Source organism: Macaca nemestrina, chromosome 1, assembly GCF_043159975.1.
Source record: "Macaca nemestrina isolate mMacNem1 chromosome 1, mMacNem.hap1, whole genome shotgun sequence".
Classification (NCBI taxonomy): domain Eukaryota; kingdom Metazoa; phylum Chordata; class Mammalia; order Primates; family Cercopithecidae; genus Macaca; species Macaca nemestrina.
This window is the reverse complement of record NC_092125.1, coordinates 125,210,416-125,237,047: the sequence shown is the minus strand read 5'-3', so window position 1 is coordinate 125,237,047 and position 26,632 is coordinate 125,210,416. Positions and strand designations below refer to the sequence as shown.

The 26,632-nt window shown below is 37.0% G+C and overlaps 1 protein-coding gene across 2 annotated transcripts in view; it reads right to left on the bottom strand.

Annotated features, from left to right (window-relative positions):
• Nucleotides 1-627: 627 nt before the first annotated feature.
• LOC105489210 (mitochondrial adenyl nucleotide antiporter SLC25A24) overlaps nucleotides 628-26,632 on the bottom strand; it is a 53,084-nt gene continuing 27,079 nt past the window's right edge. For both annotated transcript variants that reach the window (XM_011753903.3, XM_011753904.3), the window contains exons 4-10: nucleotides 23,398-23,509; nucleotides 20,940-21,098; nucleotides 18,472-18,624; nucleotides 14,801-14,908; nucleotides 10,051-10,218; nucleotides 4,868-5,018; nucleotides 628-2,660 (exon numbers count right to left, since the gene is read on the bottom strand). In XM_011753903.3, coding sequence (XP_011752205.1) covers nucleotides 2,476-2,660; nucleotides 4,868-5,018; nucleotides 10,051-10,218; nucleotides 14,801-14,908; nucleotides 18,472-18,624; nucleotides 20,940-21,098; nucleotides 23,398-23,509 — 1,036 coding nt within the window. In that variant the 3' untranslated portion in view covers nucleotides 628-2,475. The remainder of the gene's footprint in view (nucleotides 2,661-4,867; nucleotides 5,019-10,050; nucleotides 10,219-14,800; nucleotides 14,909-18,471; nucleotides 18,625-20,939; nucleotides 21,099-23,397; nucleotides 23,510-26,632) is intronic.

Below are 26,632 nucleotides of genomic sequence, written 5' to 3'. Positions count from 1 at the left end.
AGGGACAGGTATGTGGGCAGGGAACTGCCAGTGTCGGCTACAGCCATCTTACCTGTCAGGTATTCAGGTAAGCGAGAAGCTTACAGAAATAACTGATAAGTTATTTCTGAAGTCTGGGTAGTACTGGAGTTGAAATGCAGAATTTCTCTGCAGTCTTATGTTTTAATTTTTAAGTCAAATTTTGCATTTGTAATCTGCATTATAAAATTTTAAAAAATTACTTACCAGTGAATTCAACTTAGAATTTTTTCCCCACAATTTTAAGACAAACTGATACTCCACGGCAAGATGAGCCAGGCCAATCCTGTAGCTCTGGGTCCCCCTTGGTACTGGGAACCCCAGGGCTGTAACTCTAGTTGGTAAATGTGGAATTTTGATATCACAAAAAATATCATCTTGTGTCAAAATGCATCATACAGACAATATCTACAAAGGCTGCTCGGGAAGGGCCAAAATGTTTGGAAAGACTACATGGAGCCAGATGTAAAAAGCATGATTCAAACTGGTGCCAAACATCTAAGCCAGCTAAGCTGTAGGACACACTTTTTGCTTTATTTACAATTTTTTTTTAATTAGGAAACTGAGACTTAAGAATTTTCTCTGAAATAATAAAAACTGGTAAACAAGTAATTTTAGAAACAAATATATATTTTTGATAGAAACTGTAAGTAAATATTCAGTACTGCCAGAAATATACTATCTTCAACTCTTGGCTTTTATCCAAAAGATACAGAATTATTTTTTGGAAAAGATACAAGATGTACAGACAAATCACATTCATACCTTACAAATGTTAAATAGGGAACAATTTAAATTCATAATGAACAATGAATATTTTCATATCTTCCAGAAGTTTGAAATTTCAAAAGTTAGCAAAATTATTCATTTCCATAATTTTTATCAGTAAAATTAGAAAGAGCTGATCATGTACCTTAATATTGTCACTTTATATATTACTCAAAAGTACAAATAACCCTTAAAATAGAATCCCAGGCTTATCATATTATAAAAATACTAAGATATTTATCAAACATAACTAATATAAATGAAATTACATCTTAAAAAATGTTTCACAAACACCAGTCCATCTTTCTCTTTGGTTCAGAAAATAAAAGAGGTAGGTTCAAATAAAGAAAATGCCTATTACATCATTAGATTTTCATTAAAATGCTGGCAATTTATAACAGAAATTATTAGAAGTCAAATGAGTTTAAGAACTAAATTAAAAACTGATAATAACTTCAACTAGTAAATATTTTTCTATGTTCCAATCACACAAATAAGAGAGTTGACTACAAAAATGGTTTTAGTAAAATTTAAAAAAAATGCTCTCATTATTATAAATTAAGTCTCCTATATCATAACATGTTCCTAAAATTTGGGGCAAGAGAAAATATGAATGCATATGTTTACAAATTGGGCCTTTCATTTAAAAATAGGTATCTAATGTATAAGAGTAATACATACTACTATTAATATGTATCTCTCACCTTTGCGCTGCCCAAATTGAGAACAGCAAGTTCAAAGATATTCAACAATGAGGGAGAAATAAGCACGTCATTTGCTCACGATCAACCCACTTCATGCAATTAAAAAAGAAATTTCAGGTTACTAAGATCGGTCCCAAGAAGTCTTCCTGACTAAAATGGAATCTGATTCAAAATGTAGGAAACAAAGGACAAAGGAAAACAAAGATGCTCTTCAGAAGCTGATATAAGTCAAAGGATTTCATTTCTTGCTGCTTTTCAAAGCAATGGTAGAATAAACAGAATCTTTCAAATAAGTTGTCTTGTGTTGATAATTTAACAGTAATACACTGAAAATTAGTGTATAACTCCAGGAACCAAATAACGGTACATATAAAATGGAAAAGTGCCCACTGAAATAAATATAATTTCATCACTTCTCTTTAGAAATTCTACCACTGTGTTCACTCCTATTCAGCTGAGAGAAAAATAAGGACATAAACCCTACACTTCTTTGGATGCTTTTGCTGTAAGGTATATTTTAAATGTAATGATTTTCTATTAATGGTTCTTTTACAAGGAAATTTAAAGAAATCCATAAAGACATTCAAAATATATAAAACAAGACATTTAAGTATAAAGGAACTGGCATAAACATGAACCACCCAAAATAAAGATTAATGATTTATAACTCTACCACACAAAACAAATTTTGTTCAAGCAAGTACATTTTCAGATTTCGGATTCAGGGCAGAGATTTGCAGGATTATTAAGAAAAGACAAAGTATAATTGTGTGGCCTTTTCAAAACACATTAAAACTATGATTTTTAACATTTCTGTGTACATATAATTGAGCCCAAAAGTTTGAAGTGACCATTGTTATCGTCTTCCCTTTTGTGAAAAAAATGCAGCTTCTTTTGCCATAGACTTGTTTCAATTCGAGGAGAAAAAGTCACTCCAAGGATTGTTGAAAGTTTCAATTATCACGCTAAAGCAAAAAATGCAACATCATTTCTGGGTTACTCCTAAAGTTTGCTTCATATTTTCATAAACCACATAACTGATGCCTACAGCAGGTAGCACCTTCATGAAGTTTGGGGTGATGCCTCTGTAAAGTCCTGGAATTCCTTCTTTGGAAATGATTCGTCGAAAGAGGCCAACCATGTTCAGCTGTGGGGAGCCTTCTAACATGGCTAAAAAATAATAAAAGAAGAGAGTAATTTAATATTCAAGCATGTTTCATTATTATTACAACAAACAATTATGATTCAGAATGATATTCTAGAATACGGTAAAAGGATAACATTTATTCCAAGGAGCCCAAGACAATATCCCTTTTATGATCCTCTTTGTATAGCACCTAACAGTGCGTGTCCTAACTATAAAAATGATGGTAATAATAGTTATTTATTAATTACTATGTTCTAAAGACTGGGTTAATTACCTTCCATACCAATCCTGCAAGATAAATATTATATCAATTTTATAAGTGAGCAATTGGAGGCTTAGAAAGATGGAGAAATTTGTCCTAAAAATCCTAAGTAGAAAATGTTGGGGCTGAGATCCAATGGTCTGACTCCAAAGCTGGTATACTTTCCACCACCCCACACTGCTGCTGTCTCCTTCTTACCAGACAAGCGCTGAAGAGAGAACAGTTAAATCTCAGGATGTAAGGGGAGTATGGAAGAAGCTCTGGGAAGCTTGGGGAAAGCACAAGGACCTGGGCCTTGGAAATGACCTCAACAAGCAACAAGAGAAAGCGAAATCCAGTGTTGCTGGCACAACCAAGACAACGGGAGGAGCACCATGTGCTATGGAGATGCAGCTGATTGTCATATGTGGTTATTACACAGATAGTGAATAAAATGGGGCCAGATTATTAAAGGCTTTGAAATTCCCACTAAGAACTTTGGAACTGATACTGAAAGGTTGCAAAGATGTCTGAACAGATGTAAAATGATCAGACTTTGAGGTCAGAAATGACAATCTATCAGCCACAGACAATCTATCAGCCATATCAGCCATGCAAAGGTCTGGATCGGAGCTGGCAGACAAGAGGGTTGGAATCAGACTGCATGTGTCTGATTTCCAGTCCCACTATTTACCACAGGTATAATCTTGTGGGAGTTACTTAATTTCTCTCTGCCCCAGCTGCTCATCTGAAACACGGGGATAAGAGTAGTATTCCCATCCCCAAGATGGTTATGATGGTGAAATGAGAGAATACATAAGAAACGTGTAGTTCACTACTTTGTGTTTTTCTCTACAGCCATGACTGTCTCTCAGCTCCTCCAATACACCATGTTGGTGCCTGCCTCAGTGTCTTCACACATGCTTTCCCTCAGCTGGAATGTTTTCTGCTCCCACTCCACTGGCCTGTGCCCACTCATCTTTCTAGTCTCAGCTTCACTGACAGCATTCTGCAGCTCCCAAGTTAGGTTATAGCTGCTTGCTCTGTGCTCCCCTAACAAAAGGGGAGTTGGTTTAAACAGGTTATTTACTTGCTGGATATACGTCTTCTCTACTCTACACTGGTGGGGCCACATCTGACTTGTTGACTGCTCTACCCCAAGCATCTGTCAGTGTCTAGAATAGGACAATGGCTCAGGGAGTATTTGCCAATTAATGACTGACTGCTTGGCTGGGGTTGCTGTGGCTGGCACTTGGAAGGGAGGTTGGGAATGGAGCTGTAGATGCCCAAGGTGTACTACTTAAGAAAACAATGGATAAGACTGACCAGGGAAAACATCAAAGAGAAAAGAAAGGCATTTGAATGCATACTTTAATAGAGTTGGGATAGCAATAAAAGTGAGCAAATGGTAGCAGTTATCAATGGGCTGGCAGAACAACCAGGACGGTACAGTGTAATCAAAGCCAACCATGGAGACAGTGTCACAGTGAGGAGGAATCACAGATCAAAACTTGTAGGGTCCACACAACACTAAAAACTGATTCCAGCCACCGTTTACCAAGAATTTAACAAACCCAAGATGCTTTATTTATATTGTTGGTAATTCTTACAACACTGTACAATTTTCATTCCCATTAAAAACCCCAAGAAGTCTGAGGCAAGGATATGAACCCAAATCCATCAGATACCAAAGCTTATAATCTTAAAACGTGCATGTAACACAGTCAAAAAAATCTTACTCTGTTTATGTATAAGGCATATGTATGCACACAGTACATATGCAATGCTTCAGTCACATAAAAATTTCATGACGAGGGAGTATTCAGAAAAAGAATTTCTGAGAAGATTCCTTAAGGAGGCAATAATGAAAAAATGGTTGAGAAATGCCATCTTAAAACTACACTCTGCATTTGAGTAGAACTTGGAGTTCTAAAAGCATATTACTGGTGCAGCACTTTTATCGGTGTGGTTCTGTAATCAAAAATTCACCTTGAGCCTGCATGCGAGTTCTCACCAAAGCCAATGGGTAGCTGGCCAGCTGACCACAGGTGCTGGATAAGGCACCGCATCCCAGCAACACCATGACTCCAGGGTTCACAGAGTCTTTTGCAAAATTATCCAGCCAATAGGACTTCAAGAGCTGCCAGAGAAATAAAGAAGAAAAATAATTAACGAACTCTACAACTTCACTCAATGCAAACATTTTCACAGTTATTCTCAGCCTCATGACAGGCCCCATTTCTGCAGCACGGGGCCACGCACTGGTAGAAGCTGCAGGCACTGTAGGAGGCAGCGGCTCTGTGGAGAGGTGGGAGGCCACTAGGGATGCAGAACACATGAGCTTTGCACTGGTTACTCACCTTCTTCTAAACAAACGTGAACTGCGTACCAAACGCTGCAGGATCTAAAGAACACCTCTTATGGTGAGTATTAATAAAACAATATAATTCTACTAATTGTATCTCATTTTACACTTTACATATATTTCATTTGGGCCTTACAAAAACTCTGACATAAATCTATTATTCTGATTTTATTCTGATTTATTCTGAAATGAGGAAAATTCATCTCAGTGGAGTTTTTCTTTGTTTTTTTTTTTTTTTTTTTTTTTTTTTGAGACGGAGTCTCGCTCTGTCACCCAGGCTGGAGTGCAGTGGCCGGGTCTCAGCTCACTGCAAGCTCCGCCTCCCGGGTTCACGCCATTCTCCTGCCTCAGCCTCCGGAGTAGCTGGGACTACAGGCACCCGCCACCTCGCCCGGCTAGTTTTTTTTGTATTTTTAGTAGAGACGGGGTTTCACCATGTTAGCCAGGATGGTCTCGATCTCCTGACCTTGTGATCCGCCCGTCTTGGCCTCCCAAAGTGCTGGGATTACAGGCTTGAGCCACCGCGCCCGGCTTTGTTTGTTTTTTTGAGATGGAGTCTCACTCTTTTCACCCAGGCTGTAGTGCAGTGACCCAATCTCAGCTCACTGCAACCTCTGCCTCCTAGGTTCAAGCGATTCTTCTGCCTCAGCCTCCTGAGTAGCTTGGATTACAGGCGTCCACCACCACGCCCAGCTAATTTTTGTACTGTTAGTAGAGACGGGGTTTCACCATGTTGGCCAGGCTGATCTCAAACTCCTGACCTCTCAGGTGATCCGCCCGCCTTGGCCCCCCAAAGTGTGGAGACTATAGGCATGAGCCACCACACCAGGCCCAGAGTTTTTAAAGAAGGACTCAGAACCAGGCATGCTGATCAAAAGGCCATACTTTATCCCCTATTACTCTAGATCTCTGTATTTCATTAGAAGGCAATAATTAGGAGAAACTGCATAAAATATATATGATAATCAACTTTTTAAACATAAGCTATTTTAAGTATAAAATACATGTTAATTGTTATATAACTAGTTTAATTTTTTTAATCCTGTAAGACTAAAAATTTTAAATCCTACAGGATTAAAAAATTATCTCAATGGATTAAAAAATCCATTGAGTGCATTTGTCAAGCGAAATCTTGCAGGTTAGAAGGAAATGGAATGTTATATTCTATGTTTTGAAACTTAAAAAAACTGCCGAACAAAAATACTGTATGGGCAAAACTGTCCTTCAAAAAAGGAGAAATTAAGACTGTCCCTGACAAACAAAAGCTGATATAGCTTATCACGACTAGACCAGCCCTACAAGAAAGGCTAAAAGGAGAAACAAAAGGATGATAAATAACAACACAAAACCATATGAAAACATGAAACTCTATGGTAAAGGTCAATATTTAGAATATCATAAAATTCTATAGTGTTGTAATGAAGGTATAAAAATAACTTTAAAATCTATTTCAAAAACAAAATTTAAACAGAATTTAAAGAAGAAAAGCAAAAAAAGTAACTATAAATCTATGTTAAGGATATATAATATCAAAAGACATAAAGTTGGTGGGGAGGAGGTGAAAGATGTAAAGAAACAGTTTTCTATACCACTGAAGTTAAGTTGTAAACAGTTTAAAATAAGTTGCTATAACTTTAGTATGTTTTATGTAGTTGCAATGGTAACCACAAAAATAGCATCTATAGAATGCACACAAAGGGAAATGAGAAGGGAATCAAAACATACCACTACAAAAAAAAAAAAAAAAATCAACAAAACACAAAAGAAGCCAGGAAGAGAGGAAAGGAAAGACAAAAAAGCTACAGGACAAAGACAAAAGGCAGCTAGCCAAATGACAACAGTAAGTCCTTCCCTATCACTAACTGCTTTAAATGTAAATGGATTAAATCCCCCAATTAAAAGATACAAATTGCTGAGTGAATAACACATACAGAATCAACTATACCTTATATATGAGACTCACTTTAGATCTAAGGACACACATAAGCTGAAAGTGAAAGGATGGAAAAAGATATTCCATAAAAACGGGAACCCAAAGAGAGCAGAGTGGCCATAATTACATCTGACAAAATAGACTTTAAGACAAACTATCACAAGAGACAAAGAAGGACATGACATCATGATAAATGGGTCACGTTACCAGGAAGAAATAATAATTATAACTATATATGGACCAAATATTAAATTCCTACATATATGAAGCAAACATTTATAGAACTGAAGGGAGGAATAAACAGCAACACAGTAATAGTAGGAGACTTCACAACCCCACTTAATGGTACTGGGGAAGACGTGGACAAATTGGAATCTTGGTGTACACTGATAGAAATGTTAAAAAACAAAAAGGTCTAGTCACTGTGGGAAATGACATGGAGATTCCTCAAAAACTTAAAAATAGAATTACCATCTGACCCAGAAATTCCACTTCTGAGTATATGTCAAAAAGAAACGAAAACAGTATCTTGAAGAAATATTTGCACAACCATGTTCACTGCAGCACTATTCACAATAGCCAAGATGTAGAAACAACCCAAATGTCCATCAACAGATAAAGAAAGTGTGATATATATATACCCAATGAAATATTATTCAACCTCAAAAACAAAAAAAAATCCTGTCATATGCTATTGCTATCACATGGATGAATCTTGAGGAAATTATGTTACGTGAAATAAGCCAGTCACAGAAACAGAAATATCACATGATTTCACTTATACAAGGTATTTAATGTAGTCAAACTCATAAAATGAGAAAGTAGGTTACACGGCGCTGGGGTGAAGGGGAAATTGGGAGCTGTTGTTTAATGACTATAGAGTTTAAGTTTTGCTAGGTGAAAAAATTCTACAGATCTGTTGCACAACAAACCACAAATAGCTAATACTTACTGTACCATATATCTAAAAATGGTTAAAACTGTAAACTTTATGTTATGTGTTTTTAATCATAATTTTTTTTAAAACTCAGCACAAGAAGTAAAGTCCTAAACCATGATACCACCTCACATCTAAGAGGATGGCTACAATAAAAATAAGCTTTTTTAAAATGGAAATTAAGTGTTAATAAGGGTGTGGAAAAACTGGAACCTTTGTACGTTGCTGGTGAGAATGTAAATGGTGCCGCCACTGTAGAAAACAGTCTGATAGTTCCTAAAAGCTAAACACAGAATGACCACATGACTCAGAAATTCCATTCCAAGATATATACCCAAAGGAATTGAAGGCATAGACTCGAACAGATACACAGATGCCAATGTTCACTGCAGCATGATTCACAATATTGAAAAAGTAGAAACAATCCAAATGTTCTTCAACAGATGAAGGACTAAACAAAATGTGGTATATACACATAACGGAATATTACTCAGCCATGAAAAGAAATGAAGGGCTCTGATACATGCTACAACATGAACAAACCTTAAAGACATTATGCTGAGAGTAATAAATCACACACAAAAAGAAAAATACTGTGTGATTCTACTTATAAGATATCTTGAATGGGTGAATTCCTAGACATAGAAACCTGATTAGAGGTTATCAAGGGTTTGAGTTAAGGAGGGTAGGAAGTTATTGCTTAAAGCTTAAGGTGTTTCTGTTTGGAGTGAGGAAAAGGATTTGGAAACAGATAGTGTTGATGGTTGCACAATATTGTGAATGCAATTAATGCCACCGAATTGTATACTTACAATGAGTAAAATGGTAAAATTTTATATTTTATCATAATTTTTAAAAATTATGTAAGAAGCCAGGTGCGGTGGCTCACGCCTGTAATCCCAGCACTTTGGGAGGCCAAGCCGGGCGGATCGCGAAGTCAGGAGATTGAGACCATCCTGGCTAACGTGGTGAAACTCCATCTCTACTAAAAGTACAAAAAACTGGCTGGGCGTGGTGGTAGGCGCCTGTAGTCCCAGCTACTGGGGAAGCTGAGGCAGGAGAATGGTGTGAACCTGGGAGGCGGAGCTTGCAGTGAGCCGAGATCATGCCATTGCACTTCAGCCTGGGCAACAGAGTGAGACTCTGTCTCAAAAAAAAAAAAAATATGTAAGAGGCCAAAAATGATTTGCTTGTATACTTCAAATAAGTGAAATGTAAGGAATATGAAGTAAATCTCAATAAAGCTCTTAAAAAAAAAGTCCAGTCTTCTTTTCATTACACATTACACTCTTCCTCTATGCTGTAGCTTAGGTCCCATCCTAACATTCACCCTGGCTCATGTCTACCACAGCACAGCTAACCACACTAGGTTTTAGTTGTTTGTCTCCCCCACCAGACCTTCAGTTTCTTCAAGGCACACACTGAGTCCTTTGAATCCCCAGATCCAGTGTCTAACCCAGAGGTTTGTATAGTGTGTGCTCAATAAATGTTTGTGAGATTCATAAATTATTAAATGATTTAGATTACAGGGTTGATCCAAGATTTGTATTCTTCAGTACAAGAAATGAAACTGTATTACTCACGTTAGTCACGTTAATCACTTGGCTTAGTGTCAGATTTTTGCAAATCCAAAACAAAGGAATTTATTTGCTTTGTCTTCCCTGAAAACAATCTCTATAACCACCTTTTAAGGTGAACAACTATACCTAACTTTGGATCTACTCTTCATTAATAAAAGCAATTCCCAAGAAAATCTAATACAAAAGTGGCCCTATGTACATTCACACTCAAGTTACTTGAAAGTTCAAATAACATATACTTGAATTTACTTCTGGTCACAAACTGTTTTATGGTATATGTCTACTTCACATAAAGTCCAATTCTAACAAGAGCTATTTAACTGCATTTTCAGATTCAAAAGATTTCTATAAACTCACCTCATACACAGCAAGATCTATGCCTGCATAAGGTATGATACCTAATAAATTGGGAATATAACCTTTGTAAAAAGCTCCCAAGCCTTCATGTTTCAAAATCTTCTTGGCACAATCATATATTCCGGAGTATTGCCCAGTTTTGCCTACAGCCAGCCTGGTTTTCATAACCTGGATATAAAAAAAATAACAAAATATTATTGTTCATATTAACTCTATCATCACAGAATTCAAATGAAGTAATTTTACACGGATCAAATACCTAGCACATATTGTCACTCAAAAGACTGTACAGTTTGTTGATACATTCTCCTTCATGTATTACCTCTATTGAGGGGCTAAGACCACAGCCAGAGAGACCCGTTGACTGCAAGGAGGATCTGGTGAAGGAAGTGACCAAGGAAATGGAGGCAAGATAATCTGTTAATGCCTTAACAAAACTGACCAGTGACCACCTGCATCTGGAAGGTGAGGGAAATGGTAGTATAAAGGATAACCCCAGTGTTTCTAGCTTGGAACACAGGATGGGGCAGTGGGGAGTTGGGAAGGTGATACTATTAATTGATATGGAGGATATAAGGGGAAAAATAGGTATTAAGATTTTTGTTGAGAGGTGTGTGGAGTAATATAAACAATCATATTAAGATGCTTGGGAAAAAAGCTATATTAGCATGCATACCACATATCGGTGAAAATCGTATTTATCTTGCTTAAGTCTTATCAGTTACTAAAAAACCCTCTGCTGTATCAATAAATTCCACATCTACAATATTATTTTTTGCTATAAAGCAGTAGTTGGAAAACTTTTCCTATAAAGACTAAATAGTAAAATATTTGTCATTGCAAGCCTAAAATATTAGGTCTCGGTTGTACATTCTTTTTGTTTTCTTTTGTTTTTGCCTGCTTTCTAAAAAGTATACTTTAAGTTCTGGGATACATGTGCAGAACGTGCAGGTTTGTTACATAGGTATACATGTGCCATGGTGGTTTGCTGCACCCATCAACCCGTCATCTACATTAGGTATTTCTCCTAATACTATCCCTCCCCTAGGCCCCCACTTCCAACAGGCCCCAGTGTGTGATGTTCCCCTCCCTGTGTCCATGTGTTCTCATTGTTCAGCTCCCAGTTACAAGTGAGTACGTGTGGTGTTTGGATTTCTGTTCCTGTGTTAGTTTGCTGAGAATGATGGCTTCCAGCTTCATCCATGTCCCTACAAAGGCCATGAACTCATCCTTTTTTTATGGCTGCATAGTATTCCATGGTGTATATGTGCCACATTTTCTTTATCTAGTGTATCACTGATGGGCATTTGGGTTGGTTCCAAGTCTTTGCTATCATGAATAGTGCTGCAATAAACATACGTGTGCACGTCTTTACAGTAGAATAATTTATGATCCTTTGAATATATAACCAGTAATGGGATTGCTGGGTCAAATGGTATTTCTGGTTCTAGATCCTTGAGGAATCACCACACTGTCTTCCACAATGGTTGAACTAATTTACACTCCCACCAACAGTGTAAAAGCATTCCTATTTCTCCCCATCTTTGCCAGCATCTGTTGTTTCCTGACTTTTTAACTAACTGGTGTGAGATGGTATGTCATTGTGGTTTTGATTTGCATTTATCTAACAACCAGGGATGATGAGCCTTTTCTCATATGTTTGTTGGCTGCATAGAGGTCTTCTTATGAGAAGTATCTGTTCATATCCTTCACCCACTTTTGATGGGGTTGTTTTTTTCTTGTAAATTTGTTTAAGTTCCTTATAGATTCTGGATATTAGCCCTCTGTCAGATGGATAGATTGCAAAATTTTTCTCCCATTCTGTAGGTTGCCGGTTCACTCTGATGATAGTTTCTTTTGCTGTGCACAAGATATTTTGTTTAATTAGATCCCATTTGTCAACTTTGGCTTTTGTTGCCATTGCTTTTTGTGATTTAGTCAAAAAGTCTTTGCCCATGCCTATGTCCTGAATGGTATTGCCTAGGTTTTTTCTAGGGTTTTTTATAGTTTTAGGTCTTATGTTTAAGACTTTAATCCATCTTGAGTTAATTTTTGTATAAGGTGTAAGGAAGGGGTCCAGTTTCAGTTTTCTGCATATGGCTAGCCAGTTTTCCCAACACCATTTATTAAATAAGGAATCCTTTCCCTATTGTTTTTGTCAAAGATCAGATGGTTGTAGATGTGTGACATTATTTCTGAGGCCTCTGTTCTGTTCCATTGGTCTATACATCTGTTTTGGTACCAGTACCATGTTGTTTTGGTTACTGTAGCCTTGTAGTATGCTTGAAGTCAGGTAGCGTGATGCCTCCAGCTTCATTCTTTCTGCTTAGGATTGTCTTGGCTATACGGGCTCTTTTTCGGTTTCATATAAAATTTAAAGTAGTTTTTTCTAATTCTGTGAAGAAAGTCAATGTTAGCTTGATAGGGATATCATTGAATCTATAAATGTCTTTGGGCAGTATGGCCATTTTCATGATATTGATTCTTCCTATCCATGAGCATGGAATGTTTTTCCATTTGTTTGTGTCCTCTCTTATTTCCTTGAGCACTGGTTTGTAGTTCTCCTTGAACAGGTGCTTCACATCCCTTGTAAGTTGTATTCCAAGGTATTTTATTCTCTTTGTAGCAATTGTGAATGGTAGTTCACTCGTGATTTGGCTGTTTGTCTATCATTGGTGTATAGGAATGCTTGTTATTTTTGCACATTGATTCTGTACTGTGAGACTTTGCTTGAAGTTGCTTATCAGCTTAAGGAGATTTGGGGCTGAGATGAGGAGGTTTTCTACATATACAATTATGTCATCTGTAAAGAGACAATTTGACTTTCTCTCTTCCTATTTGAATACCTTCTATTTCTTTCTCCTGCCTGATTGCCCTGGCCAGAACTTCCAATACTATGTTGAATAGGAGTAGTGAGAGAGGGCATCCTTGTCTTGTGCTGGTTTTCAAAGGGAATGCTTCCAGCTTTCGCCCATTCAGTATGATATTGGCTGTGGGTTTGTCATAAATAGCTCTCATTATTTTGTTATACATTCCATCAACACCTAGTTTATTGAGAGTTTTTAGCATGAAGGGGTGTTGAATTTTATTGAAGGCCTTTTCTGCATCTATTGAGATAATAATGTGGTTTTTGTCACTGGTTCTGTTTATTGATGAATTCTGTTATATTGATTTGCATGTTGAACCATCCTTGCATCCCAGGGATGAAGCTGACTTGATAGTGGTGAATAAGCTTTTTGATGTGCTGCTAAATTCAGTTTGCTGGTATTTTATTGAGAATTTTCACATTGATGTTCATCAGGGATATTGGCCTGAAAATTTCTTTTTTTGTTGTGTCTCTGCCAGGTTTTGGTATCAGAATGATGGTGCCCTCATCAAATGAGTTAGGGAGGAGTCCCTCTTTTTCTGTTGTTTGGAATAATTTCAGAAGGAATGGTATCAGCTCCTCTTTCTACCTCTGGTAGAATTCGACTGTGAATGTGTCTGGTCCTGGGCTCTTTTTGGTTGGTAGGCTATTAATTACTGCCTCAATTTCAGAACATGTTATTGGTCTATGCAGGGATTCTGTTTCTTTCTGGTTTAGTCTTGGGAGGGTGTATGTGTCCAGGAATTTATCCATTTCTTCTAGATTTTCTAGTTTATTTGCATAGAGGTGTTTATAGTATTCTCTGACGTTAGTTTGTATTTCCATGGGATCAGTGGTGATATCCCCTTTATCATTTTTATTGTGTCCATTTGATTCTCCTCTCTTTTCTTCTTTATTATTTTGGCTAGTGGTCTATCTATTGTGTTAATCTTTTCATAAAACCAGCTCCTGGATTAATTGATTTTTTGAAGGGTTTTTCGTGTCTCTATCTCCTTCAGTTCTGCTCTGATCTTAGTTATTTCCTGTCTTCTGCTATCTTTTGAATTTGTTTGCTCTTGCTTCTCTAGTTCTTTTAACTGTGATTTTAGCGTGTCGATTTTAAATCTTTCTCGCTTTATCCTGTGTTGCACACTTTTTAAAAATGTAAAAAAGCATTCTTAGCTCACGGGCTGTACAAAACAGCCCGTAGGTCTGTGTTTTGCCAACCTATGCAATAATGAAAGGATGTCTAATTAGGATACCACCATATAATCAAATCCTGAGATTCCATTCCTAAATTTATCACACAGAAACTCTTTGGACAGGAGTGAGAATTATATTTCTCACCAACACAGTGGCAGCCAGCCTCTAATGTGACCCCCAATGATATTTGTCTCCTGGTATTCACATCATTATACCATCCCCTCCCACACTCTACCAGGGTTGGTCTGTATGATCAACAGAATACAGCAGAAAAGGCAAAAGATATCAGCTTTCGTCTTGGGCACTCTCTCTCTCTCTTTTTGTTGGATCACTGACTACAGAGAAGCCAGCTACTGTGTTCTGAGGATACTCAGGCAGTCTACAGAAAGGCTCATGTGGTAAGGAACTGATGTTTCCAGCCCATAGCCAGTGAGGCCTGGCAGCAACCACATGAATGAGATTGGAATCCGCCCCCAGCCGAGCCTCCAGGTGACTGCAGCACTGACTACCATCTTGACTATGGGCTGTGAAAAACCCTGAGCCAGAGGCACCCAGCTAAGCTGCTCCCAGACTCCTGACCCATAGAAACTCCGCGATGATAAATACTTGTTTTAAACTGTTGATTTGGGGATAACTTGTTAGAGAGCAATAGACAACCAACACGAACACCATCACACCGTCAGACTTCACAATGGTACTCACCTCCATTGGATATATAAAAGTCTGTGCAGTTGCTCCAGCCATGGAACCAGAAATAAATCTCTCAAATGTTCCAATTTTTTGTCCTTCTTCAGTAAGTAACTTCTTGTACTGTATAAATAAGTTTTAAAATGCACATTACTACCTGCCGTGGACTGAGCTGCGCCCCCACCAAACTCATATGTTGAAGCCCTAACCTCCCATGTGATGGTGTTAGGAGATGAGGCTTCTGGATTAGGGTTATGAGGTCATGAGGATGGAGCCCTCATGAAAGGATCAGTGTTCTTGTAAGAGCAGACACCAGAGGGCTCACTCTCTCTCTCCCTCCCCTCACATGTGCACCAAGAAAAGACCATGTGAGCACACACCAGCTGTCTATAAGCTGGAAAGAGAACCTCACTAGAAATCAAACTGGTTTGGCCCTTGATCTTAGGCATTCTAGCCTCCGAAACTGTGAGAAATGAATTTCCTCTGTTGATTCCACACACTCTGTGATATTTTATGGCAGCCCAAGCCAACTAGACAATCCTAGAATACAAATCAGCTCCTAGAAATCAATAAATTGACAAATGTGATGATGTGTCTCGAAATGTATATACTACATTAATAATACGTAGCAGAAGAGTAAGGCCTAAATGCTACTACACGCAGTTACTGGACAGTGGTTTTCAAGTCAGATTTCTACAGAACACAGATGTCTCCCAGGTTGGACCAAGTTGCTCCTTTGCTGAAACAGCATAACAGCATTCTTCCCCAGATGTACAGAAAATACAAGGTTAATCAAGTTTTCACAGTGTTTGGATAGTTTCCCCACAGTTTTTAAAAGATGAGTTTATTTCCACCAGTGCAAATAAAACGAATAAATAGGTGACAAACAAATATTAACACAACAATTTATAAAAACAGTTTTTGCAGGTAATACATAGAATTATACTAACCTATCAAGCCCAGCATCTCCCTGGCTATCAGTACTAAAGTGACCCAACATAGCTAACTGGACCAAAGGTGGAAATATGACCCCAATACAGCCAAAATAGTGACTGGTCAGGATATTAATATCATGCGATTGAGAGTCAGGCAGACCTGGGCTGGAACTCAGGCTAGACTGCAATGGTGTGATCTCAGCTCACTGCAACCTCTGCCTCTCGAACTCAAGTGATCCTTCCACCTCAGCCTCCAGAGTACAGGCACACACCCCAAGCCCAACTAATTTTTATATTTTTTGTAGAAATGGGGTTTTGCCATGTTGCCCAGGCTGGTCTTGAACTCCTGGGCTCAAGCAAACTACCTCTCAAAGTGCTGGGATTAGAGGCGTGAGCCACCATGCCCAGCTTCCCTTCATCTTAATGGCTTGAGATTGAGGCAAATTGAGCTCAAATTCCAGTCCGGCAGTTCTGTCTTTTCATTCACTTAATAAGAGTTTCCTGGCACTGGGCAAGGTGCTAGGAATACAAGTAGCTACTGCCTAAGGAAGCTCACAGTCTCACCAAGAAGATAAGTGCAGAGAACATCAGAATTCAGTGTGAAATAACAAAAGAAAATTAAAACAGAAGCATTCCCGGAGGAACTAACTCCTGAGTAAGGTACTAAAGGACATTCCCCACCATATGACATATAGAAAGAGGAAGGGTGTGTATGTGTTGCTGAAGCAGGGTCAGGAGACAGGGAGTAGCAGAAAGATGACGTGCATGGTGGATATGTTGAGTGTGAGGCACTCCTAGGCCATGCAAGCAGAGATGCTGAAACACACAGTACACAGGTAGATCTACGGTGTTGAGATAAAGAGAAAGATATTGGAGTGGAATGCAGTCAGTACAGAGATGGCAGCTGAAACCATGAGAACACTATCCCACACTACCACCCTGTCAATGACACAATTACACTACTATCGTAATGACAACCCACAGAGAACACAGCTTTACCCCAAACTGATGATGTGTTTGACAGAGCTACACACCAGGTTGAAAAGATCTTTTTCTTAGTTTCCTAAAGTACTAGCTAGTCAATGAACAAAACCTATCTGAATCTAAAAGTGAGCTAGTTACATACTCGGGGAAATTTGAGAATATATACAGCCTATTTACCCTGAAGTAATTTAGAACCCACGGAGAAAACAATGGGTTTACCATCATCCAATGAAAAATGGGATATTCTGCAATTCAGCACTCGAGGGAGGGGAGGAACTGATTTTGGTTGAGATGCTTAGGACATGCTTCTCATAGGAAGGTGGCTTTTAGAGAGCCCCAAGGGATGAATGGACCTTCAGCAGGACAGGAGAAAGCGGCACCATAGGCCCAGAGCCCATAAGAACACTACACCACACTGTGTAGACAGCTTTCTCTTGATGTCTAAGAAAGTTAGTGTGCAGAAATCACAATACTATAAACAGGTCTTAGGAAGGAGCTTGGGTGGACAGAAGCAGAGGATGCCTGCTGGTGGTATCCAAGGTAAGAATCTGACAAATGACATAAAGTAAAATATGCATATTTGTTTGTAATACCCATGGACTTTCAAAAATACTAAACTTCTTGCATACTAAAATAACTTCATTGAGTATTTGTTTATTTTAGGCTCTGGCTTTCCTATCATAAAATCCAAGTATGAAGTCAGAATAACCTAAGGGTATCTCAAACATTAGCCCTTAATAATCATGATTTGAATCTTCAAACCTTCACATAAGGAAAATAACCTTCCCAAGGATATGTTCTCATTAAAATCCTGGAGACTAGATTCTCTTTAAATTTTTTTTTTTTTTTTTTTTTTTTTTTTTTTTTTTTTTTTTTTTTGCTTCTCTATTTCCCAGGCAAAGAAAAAGGATACCATAATCTTCTCAAGAGTATTCTGTTGCTCAAGAACAAAACACTCTCCAGAATAATCTAAAATCTACATGGAATAATACAAAAACTATGGGGGTGGGGAGTTGAATTTCAAGGCCCTTACAGTCCTTGATAAACAACGATAGAATAAATAATGGAAAAAGTAATCTGTGGCTGCTCAACTAGACAGTTCTGCCAACGACCATAAAGAGAACCCAAACTCTAAAACTTACCTCTGTACTTCCCCTTTACATTGAGTTAGGCTGAAGCAATAGCTCAAAAAATCCAAGTTAACAAAAGTCAACAGAGAAGTGATTCAGAGGTAAATGCCTTTGTTCAGTCATTCATTCTTTCAACACTCACTTGGCACTTAACACATGCCAAGCTCTGTCTAGGTGCTGGAGTACATGGGGAAGAAGCCATGCCCCTGCCTTCATGGAGCTGTCACTCCAAACTCAGCTCAGTTTTACAGCAATGTCAAATTACACAAAGGACTTCAACTTGTAAGTTTTCCTTCCACAGGTTAGATTGTGACACTTTCATAAAACTTACGTTAGTGTGCTGCTTCTGCTCAGAATTCAGAATGAATAAACTAAAATTCTACCCTTCCTTTAAGAACTACTTAGAAAAACAAACTTTCTTTATAAATAATATGATGAATTAAGAATCCCGTAACTTGGTCATGAGAAATCTCTGATTTTATTTAGTCTAATCTATAAGTGATACTTCTTATGGAGTATACGTGAAAGATTATTGTGTATTAAAACAAGAATCCCAAAAGCATTATACATTAACCTTTATTGAATCCGTTTACTAACTCCTCTTTGTTAATAAATTCCATAGGTGATAAAAAATTACCTGTTCATATGCCCAGAACTTAACAGCTGTCTCAGGAGCAATTTTGATGACGTTTGTACCATTTCCCCTCCAAAGGGAGCGGATCCCTCCCTCTTTTACCATCTGTCGAAAGCCACCAAATATGTTCATTTTGTCTGATTTTGAACCATGAACCTAAAAATAAAAGCAGAATGATATAAAATGCTGCTGGCATATTACTGTTACTTTTTCTAAAGCAACCATACAATCTTTTTCAATACTGTTTCTAACTGCAAGAAGATATATTTGAAAATAAAATATAGAAAGGTTGAAAAAATAAATTATACATAATGATGGGAGGGAGTATTGCCATGATTTTAGACACCTGTCTCTGACTCTAAAACTAAGAATAATTGGTATCTTCGGTGTGAGAAAGCAGAGAGAGAAGACAAGAAGAATATTAAAATTATGAACAACCTTCATAAGATAATATTAACTAAATTATGTATCAGGCAATGGAACACCCTTTGAAACATGAACAAGCTCAGTTAAAGAGAAATAAAAAAGTATACTGCAGGTAATTATATTATATTATATTATATTATATTATATATACTATAGGTAATACTGTTTATATTCTTGAGGACAGGGAGTAGTATCTTACTGTAGTCCTCAAGAAGTAGTAAGACATGAACTGTAAATGGGTCTGAAATGGTTTGGATATTGTGTAATCAGGGTATACATACAGCCTGAAACCAAAAATAAAAATTGTACCTTCTTTGGCATTTGAGGCCTCTCTAGGCAATAAATTCATTACAACATGTACCCATCCTGTGAATACTGATAAATTACTTGGCTTATACTACAGATGTGGTAGTCATTTAAAAATACTATACCTTATGACCACCTACAGAAAAAACTGATTAAATCCAATACACCAAAAATAATTAAACAAATCAGACATTCTTCTGATTGTTTCAGCTCACATAAAAGGGGTGATTACCACTAAACAGACACACACACACTCACACGCACACACACGCACTCACAGAAGCGGGTAAATTCTGAAGGCCAGCCATATGGCCAGTATGAAAATGGAGCCCAATAAGAACTCTGCACACCAAAGGCTCAGGTGAGCTTCCCTGGTTGGTCTGCAATATTCCGTGCCTAGTGTCACACAACAGTGCCAGGAAAGTAAGACACGGAGATTCCACAGGGAGAGGATAACAGAAGCTCTGCCCTATGAGCTTCCTTACTTGACTGATTTTCATCTGTATTTTTTCCCTGTAATAAACCATAACCAGGGATAATAAGCTTTCAGTGAGTTATGTGAGTATTTCTAGAGAAGTATCGAACCTGAAGGTTGACTGTGAAAACTCCTCACATTTGCAGAAACTAAATTCCAGAGAAATCCATTTTATTTTAAATAAATAAACTTCACAATAAAATAGGACAAAGGAAAAAATAAATGCTTATTCAAGTTCTCTAAAAGTCAACTTAACTACTGTTCCTAAAGAAAAACACACACCAATCCCCTCTCCTTTTCCTTTAAAGCATTAGCTTTGCCCCTAAATACATTTTGGGATTTGGGTACATTCTGAAGGAATGCTAGTTTAAAATACTGTCAGAAATCTTTTTGTCCAGAAATCTATGGACAAATATAAAAGCTGCTGACCATAAGTATAACAAAGTTTTAAAAATATTTTGTAAACTACTACTATGTTCCAATAGGTTATTCCAGTGTACCGGACATTTTCACATACCTGATATTGTTTGATTCTCACAACCATTCTTGTTAGATATTCTTATCCCCATCCCAGAATGAAGGAAAATGAGACCTCAGAGGTTTCATGCAGCATGAGAACCAAGAGCACTGGAGGCAAAGATACTCCATTTCCCCTCTCATTTGTGGTAAAGGAAAAGTTAATTCTCTGGGCCTCAGATTCCCCCTGGAAAAATGATAAAATACCTACTTCACTGGGCTGCTGCAAGCATTAACTGGCTTACCACAATAAGCAACTACATATTAATTATTTTCCTTTCCCTCTTTCCACTCTGGCCAGCCCAATGCTACACTGCTAGTAAATAACAAAATCAGTCTATAAAGCCAGACTAACCTCAGCTCCAGAACAATTTTTAAAATTACATTGCTGGTCTAAGATTCTAGATTTCAGAAACACTTTACTTTTGATAAAGTATATAAAAAGGAAGGAAACTATAAATAAGGAGAACCCACAAGAATAGCTAGAGATATTATTTAAATTAAACGTTTGAATAGTCATAGAATGCCAAAGATTAAAAGTTCATTACATACACGTACTAACAATCTAAGGTTTGGTACACTGCCATACTTACATGGACTGAATTCAGAGTTAACAGCAACAAAATAGATTTTTTAGGGTATAAAAGATTATTACTGAGAAATTTTAAAACTTCTTTTTCAAAGCACCACATTTCTCACTGTTTTAGAATATTTAGGGCAAACCTGGACACACGATAATAAAGCTCACCTGCATCATGATTTTCAGACGGTCCAAAGGGGCAGTGCTTGTTCGAGAGACAGCACCAGCAATGCCTCCTGCCAAAAGCTGCCTCCACCATTGTCCGGATTTTTTTTCATCTTCCGTGAATTCATCTGGAATAGTTAAGCTATCCCCTATGTCAATTCCCTGTTAAAATGAAAAAAAGATCCCCTTAGTTAAAAATATATAATCCCAGAAGACGTTTCTGTTTTAGAGAGAATCATATGTTATTTTACTGTTAATATGAACTTCACTCCCTAGAATTTATACTAAACCAATTTGAGCACAAAGATTATGTCTTCTATTCACAATGAACAATGTACAGTATCAGTTCACAAGAAATGAAAATAAACAGTAATTACAAATATACAAAACCAACAGTTACAACTTTCTTTCATCATAGATTCACAGTATCTTTTCTTCTCTAGGTCTAGGTTAGAATGAAAGGGCAGCATTTTATCAGATATAGTCAATCTTTTTTACTGCAACCACTTTTCATAAGGCTAGAAAACCAATTGGTGATGACATCTTTTAAGAAATTAGTTCATCAGTGCTTAAACAATACTTCCTTTATCTCAAATTTATATCCACATTACACTTTATACCATGATGTTTTGAATATGTAAATAAAAATTAAAATTGTGTATGTGAATACCCCTAAACTCATTTTCTACTGTTTATAAAAATATTTTTATAAATCTGACTTGTCATTTAAAACATGCAATAGATTCTATATAAAATTTAGCTAATGGAGAGGTATTGTTTCAAATCATCACCCCTTCAACCTATTCTACATTACCATAGCTTGAGAGAAACAATTCTATAATATTATTTTTACAATTCTATTATCTAAATTGTTTTGGCATAAAATTTTTTTTACAAGCAAGAGTGCCAGGGGAAGGAGCTATCCTATTATCCTATGGTAGTAACCCTCTCTTCCTTCATTCTACCATCAATAAAATGGAGATATGATTGTAGTCTCACCTGTTATCAACTACCTTAAAAAATACAGTAAGAATTATGTAAATAAAACTTCACATAGTGTAAAATTTATCTAGGCAACTGAACTACTAGTATATTATTTTATACAGCTGAGAAGGCACTAATCGCCAACAATTTTATAATGCTTTATGTAAGCTTAGGCATTGTTACTAGTGGCAGTGTGAACTCCTGACTTCATTTAATGCATATTTAATTTAGTAAAATCTTAAGTGCGTAGAAGACAAGCCCACTAAGAAAAAAGAAAAAGGCTGGGCCCGGTGGCTCCGCCTGTAATCCCAACACTTTGGGAGGCTGAGGCGGGTGGATCACGAGGTCAGGAAATGGAGACCATCCTGGCTAACATGCTGAAACCCCGTCTGTACTAAAAATACAAAAAATTACCCAGGCGAGGTGGCGGGCGCCTGTAGTCCCAGCTACTCAGGAGGCTGAAGGCAGGAGAACGGCGTGAACCCAGGAGGCGGAGGTTGCAGTGAGCCGAGATCGCGCCACTGCACTCCAGCCTGGGCGGCAGAGTGAGACTAAGTCTCAAAAAAAAAAAAAAAAAACTCCTTCAGAGAGTTCCCAATAGTTTCAGGAGCAGATTGCATAATAATAGAACTTGGTTTACATCAGTATGCAGAATATTAATGAAACAATCAAAATTTGAAAGCTTTGTGGAAAACAAACTGGTATGAAATGCTAAGCAGATGAAGCAAAAAGATTCTGTAACCTTTAATGCCTTTAATGAATATTGTAAGTGCCTTAAGCCAGAGATAAATCTAAGCAAATCTGACCAAACAAGGACACAGATCCTTAGCAACCATGAGGTGCTGAGATTATTTGGACAATACGCCTGTAATCCCAGCACTTTGGGAGGCCGAGGCGGGCGGATCATGAGGTCAGGAGATCGCGACTATCCTGGTTAACAAGGTGAAATCCCATCTCTACTAAAAAATACAAAAACTTAGCCGGGCGAGGTGGCCGGCGCCTGTAATCCCAGCTACTCGGGAGACTGAGGCAGGAGAATGGCGTGAACCCGGGAGGCGGAGCTTGCAGTGAGCTGAGATCGCGCCACTGCACCAACCTGGGCGACAGAGGGAGACTCCCTCTCAAAAAAAAAAAAAAAAAAAAAAAAAGTAAAAGAAAAGGCTACAACTTTTACACTTCCCTATGGCAGAATACATAAATGCCGATAAAAGCTGGACAGCTTATTCATCAAGGTGGTATTTCTTCCAAGTTTTCAGAATGGACATTTATGCAGTCTTGGGTTTTTGTTTTTGTTTTTGTTTTTGTTTTTAAATAACTTTATAAATCTATGCCTAATAGAATAAATAGAACTCTACAGGTTAAGGAGCTACTGGGACTCAGGTATCCTGGCCCATAAGTGTTACAGAGTGTTCTTGGTTGATAACTGTACCTATGGTTTATAGCTCCAAATAAGTATAAATACATAAAGTACACTTACTGTAGAATGTTTCCAGAAACGGATAATTTCCTCAATGTCTGTAACAGGATTAAATAAGAAGTAGTCTCTCCATTCATTCCAGTCCACGGTCATTGTCCCATCAGCATCAATGCTGAAATTTAAAAAAAAAAAAAAGATCAAAGAACAAAACTAAATTGATACATAAAACCAACAATACTGGCCACTTTACAGAATGACAGTTTCTTTTCTAACATAATATTCTTTTTAAATTAAAAAACCCCATCCACAAATATAGGTTGTTGGAAATGGCAGCAAGCATTTTATGGTCCTGTTAGATAGTTTTAATTATCTACATAAAAATGGGTCCCAAAATTACAGCCAGCTCACCAAAGACTACTTTCAGCACTCTGTCAAACTCTGCCAACGAGCTACAAAACACAAAAACTGAAAGATAAAATATTGAAAGATGGTAATGAATAGATTCACTATCCATTTTTTCACGCACTTAGTGAATCATGAAGATAATTCTTAATGTTCTATTGCAACATTTGAATGTAGTTTTGAAATATACTCAAAACATGTTATCAATTTCCTCCAAGTTAGAAAAATTAAAAAATTAACAGTGATTGTAAAAAATCAAACTCTCAGTGACTGTGCCTTTGCGTCTTAAGAAATCCTGGCACCTCATTTTCAATCTTAAAATTAACATATTGTAGTCTTAAATATTTATCATTAATATTTGGCTTGTTTTACAAGTTTCTTGGCAATTAATGCCATTTGTATCTGTTTTCTCCTAAGAGAAATTCCAAATGTGCCAGGATTTTGACTGTTTTATTCCCTTCTTTGGGCCACCTCTTACAGCGGCTGGCACAAAGAAGGTACTCATTTATTTACTGAATTAATGGATTTTAAAAAAAAAAAAAAAAAAGCTTTGGTGCACCCTACAAATTTTATTCTATAATTAGTATGAAAATGATGCAAAAGGATAGCAGTCAAATAAAATGCAATTTTCAGATACTCATTATTGTGTTTTCTAGTGTCATTTTTTCATTTTGACCTGCACATGGGAAATTACACTTAAACTTTCACTTGTCCCAGCACAGAGGTATATCTGCATGAGAGTCCTAGTCACTACTTATGTTTATAGTATTACTCTGGGTTGCAATATTTATAGCTTTATTTATATCACTATTTTCTATTTTAATGTAATTGTTTGTTGTCTGACCCCACCACCCAACCTCCCACACATAAGCAGCCTGCACAAGGCAAGGATTTTTTTTTAATTTCATTCAAAGTTATAACCAAGGTTTCTAAAACAGTGCCTGCCACCAAGTATTTATTGAATAAATAAATGAATTACAAACTCTGTAGCTTAAAACCACAGAACATTTAGTGTATTGACAAACTTCTTAGATAAGATAGTCTTGCTGTGGGTATAACTTGCATTTCCCTTCAAATCACTAAAGATGTCGCGCATCTCTTACCATGTTCATTTGCTACTGCTGTTTCTTCCATGTGAAATATGCTGTTCATGTCTTTGCCCATTTTTCTAACAGGTTGTATATCTTTTTCTTATTTATGTAGTTCTTTATATCGTTCATTCTAATCCTTCAAGTTATAAGTTGGCAAATACCTTCTCTTTGTCTTTCCACTCTACGCTGTCCAAGTACAGATGCTCTTGATTTTAATGCAGCTGAATTTAATCTTTTTAATGTAGTTGAATACAGTCTTTTCATTTCTGTGTATGGCTTTTTGTGTCTTCTTTTTAAAATAAATTCTTCCCTACACTGAGATAAAGATATTTCTTCCCCACCACCTCAAGCTGTTATAGTTTAACTTTCACGTTTAGGTTGATGTTTGTGTACAGTAAGAGGCAGGTGTCCCAATTTCCTTTTTGTCTGCATGAGCACGAGCATGAGCATCATCTATTGCATACACTCTCCTTTTTGCAAAGTTTTGCGAAGCTACTTCTTTCATGTGACAAATCCAAAATATGGATGGGTCTGTTTTTGGGCTCTCTATTATGTTCCATTTGTTAACTTGTCTGTTTCTGTAGAAATAGCACTGACTTGGTTATGGCTTAGTAACAACCCTTGGTGTCTGATAGGGTAGGCCCCTGGCTTCTTACAGTTCTTCATGGATGTCCTGGATATTCTTAGGCCTTTGCTCTTTGATATAAATTTGAGACTCAGCTTGACAAGTTCCTCAAAAAAAACCAGGTGGGTTTTTTTCAATGGCACTGAATCTCTATTACCAATTTGGAGAGAAGGTACATCTTTTCTATACTGAGTCTTCTTTAATGTCTTCTAATAAATTTCGTTAAGTTGCTCTTATAAATGCATTGATTGTGGTGTATTTTTTAATACAGCTGATTCAGTTTGCTAACATTTTCTTTAAATTTTACATATAAGTCATAGGTATCTTGGCCTATATTTCCCTGTTTCATAGACTGTCTGCTTGTGGTGTTAAACAATCTAGAAAGGATAGGATAGTGTACTTCTACACTCTGGAAATGTTTGTACATCTGTTCTTTAATCATTTGCAAGAACCATCTGGGGCTAACGTTTTGTTTATGAGAACATTTTAAATTACTGACCCAATCTCTTCAATTGCTTAGGTACTATCAGCTATTTCTTCTTGATTCAGTCCCAGTAAGTTCTATTTTTCTAGAAATTCATCTACTTTGTCTGTTTTCAAATTTATTGGCATTAATAATTCATAATATTTTATCAGTTTTTTAAAAGTTCTTATGTGTCTCTTTGTAACTGAACATGATTTACTTACATCTCATTTCTCTTTTTTCTTCATCAATCTTTCCAGAGGCTTGCCTTTTCCAACAAACAGCTTCTGGCTTTGTTGATCCTGTTACTGCATCTTTGCTACATATTCTTTATTACCTCCTTCCTCCTACCTTCTTTGAGATTATGCCAGTTTCTCTCCCCTAACTTAGCACATTAATTTTCAGACTTAATTATTTTCTAATAAAAGCTTTCAGACTATAAAATTCCTACAAGTGCCATCTTAGAAATATTCCATAAGTTTTAATGTTTTCAAGTCAATGTGTCCTTGAATTTCCACTTATGATTTCCTTTGACCCATAAGTTGAGAAGTGTATATTGCATTTTAAAATATTGGCATTTTTATAATTTATGTCTGTAACTGACTTCTACTTTAATGCACAGTGGTCAGAGAAAGTAGTTCTTGTGATACCAGTTCTTTGAAATGTGTTGAACCTGGCTTTACCGCCTACTGTGAAATCAATTTTTATACATGT